This window comes from Phaseolus vulgaris, chromosome 2 (genome assembly GCF_000499845.2).
Source record: "Phaseolus vulgaris cultivar G19833 chromosome 2, P. vulgaris v2.0, whole genome shotgun sequence".
NCBI lineage: Eukaryota > Viridiplantae > Streptophyta > Magnoliopsida > Fabales > Fabaceae > Phaseolus > Phaseolus vulgaris.
In genome coordinates, this window is record NC_023758.2 from 34,031,041 (window position 1) to 34,033,200 (window position 2,160).

General features: G+C 38.7%; 1 protein-coding gene across 1 annotated transcript; it reads left to right on the top strand.

Annotated features, from left to right (window-relative positions):
• Window positions 1–531: 531 nt before the first annotated feature.
• On the top strand, window positions 532–1,878 carry LOC137809395 (pentatricopeptide repeat-containing protein At4g21065-like). The gene has a single exon (XM_068610514.1). It carries the CDS (start codon window positions 532–534, stop codon window positions 1,876–1,878), a length of 1,347 nt encoding a protein of 448 aa, XP_068466615.1.
• Window positions 1,879–2,160: the final 282 nt, after the last annotated feature.

Here is a 2,160-nt window from a genome sequence, read left to right on the forward strand (position 1 = left end):
TCAATTAAATAATAAAATATAATTTTATTACTATTTTTTTTTAAATTTTATTATTATTACTATTTTTAATTTTATTATTGTTCTTTATTATTTATGTTATTTTATATTTATAATTATCTTATTATTATTTTTTAATTTTATTATTATTTTAACGATAATAACAATAAGAAAATTTATATATTTTTTATTAAATTATATTATATAATTAACAATATTTATTTATGATAAGAAAATGTAATATATAATATTTATAGATATAATATAATATTCACCACATAATCAATTATATAGTGAATATTATATTATATTTATCTGTTCTCATTTTAATTGATTTTAAACGTTTTTTTTTTTGTATCTTTTGAATTATATGGAGAAATATGACAGTCACAATTCTTCAATTATTATGCTTTTTATGTTTTCCTTCACATATATCCATATCTGCAAATCCATTGCTTCAAAGTAACAGAGCCTTAGATTGCAATGGTGAAAGTGGTGCAATGTTGAAAGTGGTGGTGTAGGAATCTGAAACAGATGAGAGTGCGGGTATCTGAGGGCGCCATTACCCTCATCCACCGATCCAAAACCCTTTCTCATCTCCTCCAACTCCACTCCCTCTTCCTCAAAACCTCCCTCAACCACCACCCTTTTTTCATCTCCCAACTCCTCTTATCAGCCTCCACCATCTCCCTCCCTTTTGCCACCACTTTCTTCCACTCCCTCCCCACCCTCCCACCCCTCTTCGCCTGGAACACCCTCATCAGAGCCTTCGCCTCCACCCCCAACCCTCACTACTCCTTCTCTCTCTTCCGCCTCCTCCAAACCTCTCCCCTTAACCCGGACTGCTTCACCTACCCTTTTCTCCTCAAAGCATGCGCTCGCTCTTCCTGCATCCCCCTCGGTGGGACCCTCCATTCTCTCATCTTCAAGACTGGATTCCGCTCCGATCGCTATGTGGGCAATGCCCTTTTGAACATGTATGCTGATTGCCATGCTCTAAGGTCCGCGCGCAAGGTGTTTGAAGAAATTACTGATAAAGATGTTGTGACCTGGAGCTCCATGATTGCTGCTTACGTTGCTTGCAACTCCCCCTTGGATGCTTTTCGTGTCTTTCATCAGATGGGGCTAACGAATGAAAAACCAAACTCTGTCACTTTGGTGAGCTTGCTTTCTGCTTGTACTAAAATGCTTGATGTCAGTGCTGGCGAGTCCATTCATTCCTACGTTATAAGGAGTCACTTGGAAATGAATGTTGCATTGGGAACAGCTTTGTTTGACATGTATGCTAAGTGTGGAAGAATTGACGAGGCTGTTGTCGTCTTCAATTCAATGGGTGACAAGAATTTGCAGTCTTGCACTGTCATGATGTCGGTTCTTGCGGATCATGGGCGACAAAAAGATGTTATCTCTTTGTTTAACCATATGGAGGATATGGGGCTGGAACCGGATAGTTTGGCTTTTGCTGTGATTCTCTCGGCCTGCAGCCACATGGGACTCGTTTGTGAGGCGAGAAGGTATTTTGATCGGATGGTGAGAATGTATGGCATAAAACCGAGTGTTGAGCACTATGGATGCATGGTTGACTTGCTAGGAAGATCTGGCTTGATTCAAGAGGCTTATGATATCATCAAGGGCATGCCTATGGAACCCAATGATGTTATCTTGAGGAGTTTTTTGGCGGCTTGCAGGAATCACGGGTGGGTTCCTAGCTTGGATGTTGATTTTCTGTCTAAACTGGAGTCTGAGTTGGGAGCTAACTATGTGCTCACTGCTAATGTTTTTTCCACCTGTGCTTCTTGGAAGGATGCCAATAACATTAGGGTAGCCATGAAACAGAAAGGGTTGGAGAAAATTCCTGGTTGTAGTTGGGTAGAGGTGTAAAATTGATATTCAATATAACTTGAACTTTAAGAAGAAGCTTTATTATAAGTTTTGGAACAGAAAGAGGTAAACAGGTAGATACATACGGAAGCACTGACTGTTAGCTGTTAGGTGTTATTACTGACCAGAAATTGTAAATACATATGAGTTAAACTCAGTTTTTAACTCTTTGTTTTGTTAAGACAGTCTGTTTAGTCTTCCAACTTTCTGAGTAAGTTGTGTTCGTGTTTTTAAGCTACACTATTCACTTTGGTTGCCAAAAAGTGCGATGCCACTCTACTT

Coding starts and splice junctions, on each gene's coding strand:
- LOC137809395 (XM_068610514.1), top strand. CDS start 532: ATGAGAGTGCGGGTATCTGAGGGCGCCATTACCCTCATCCACCGATCC.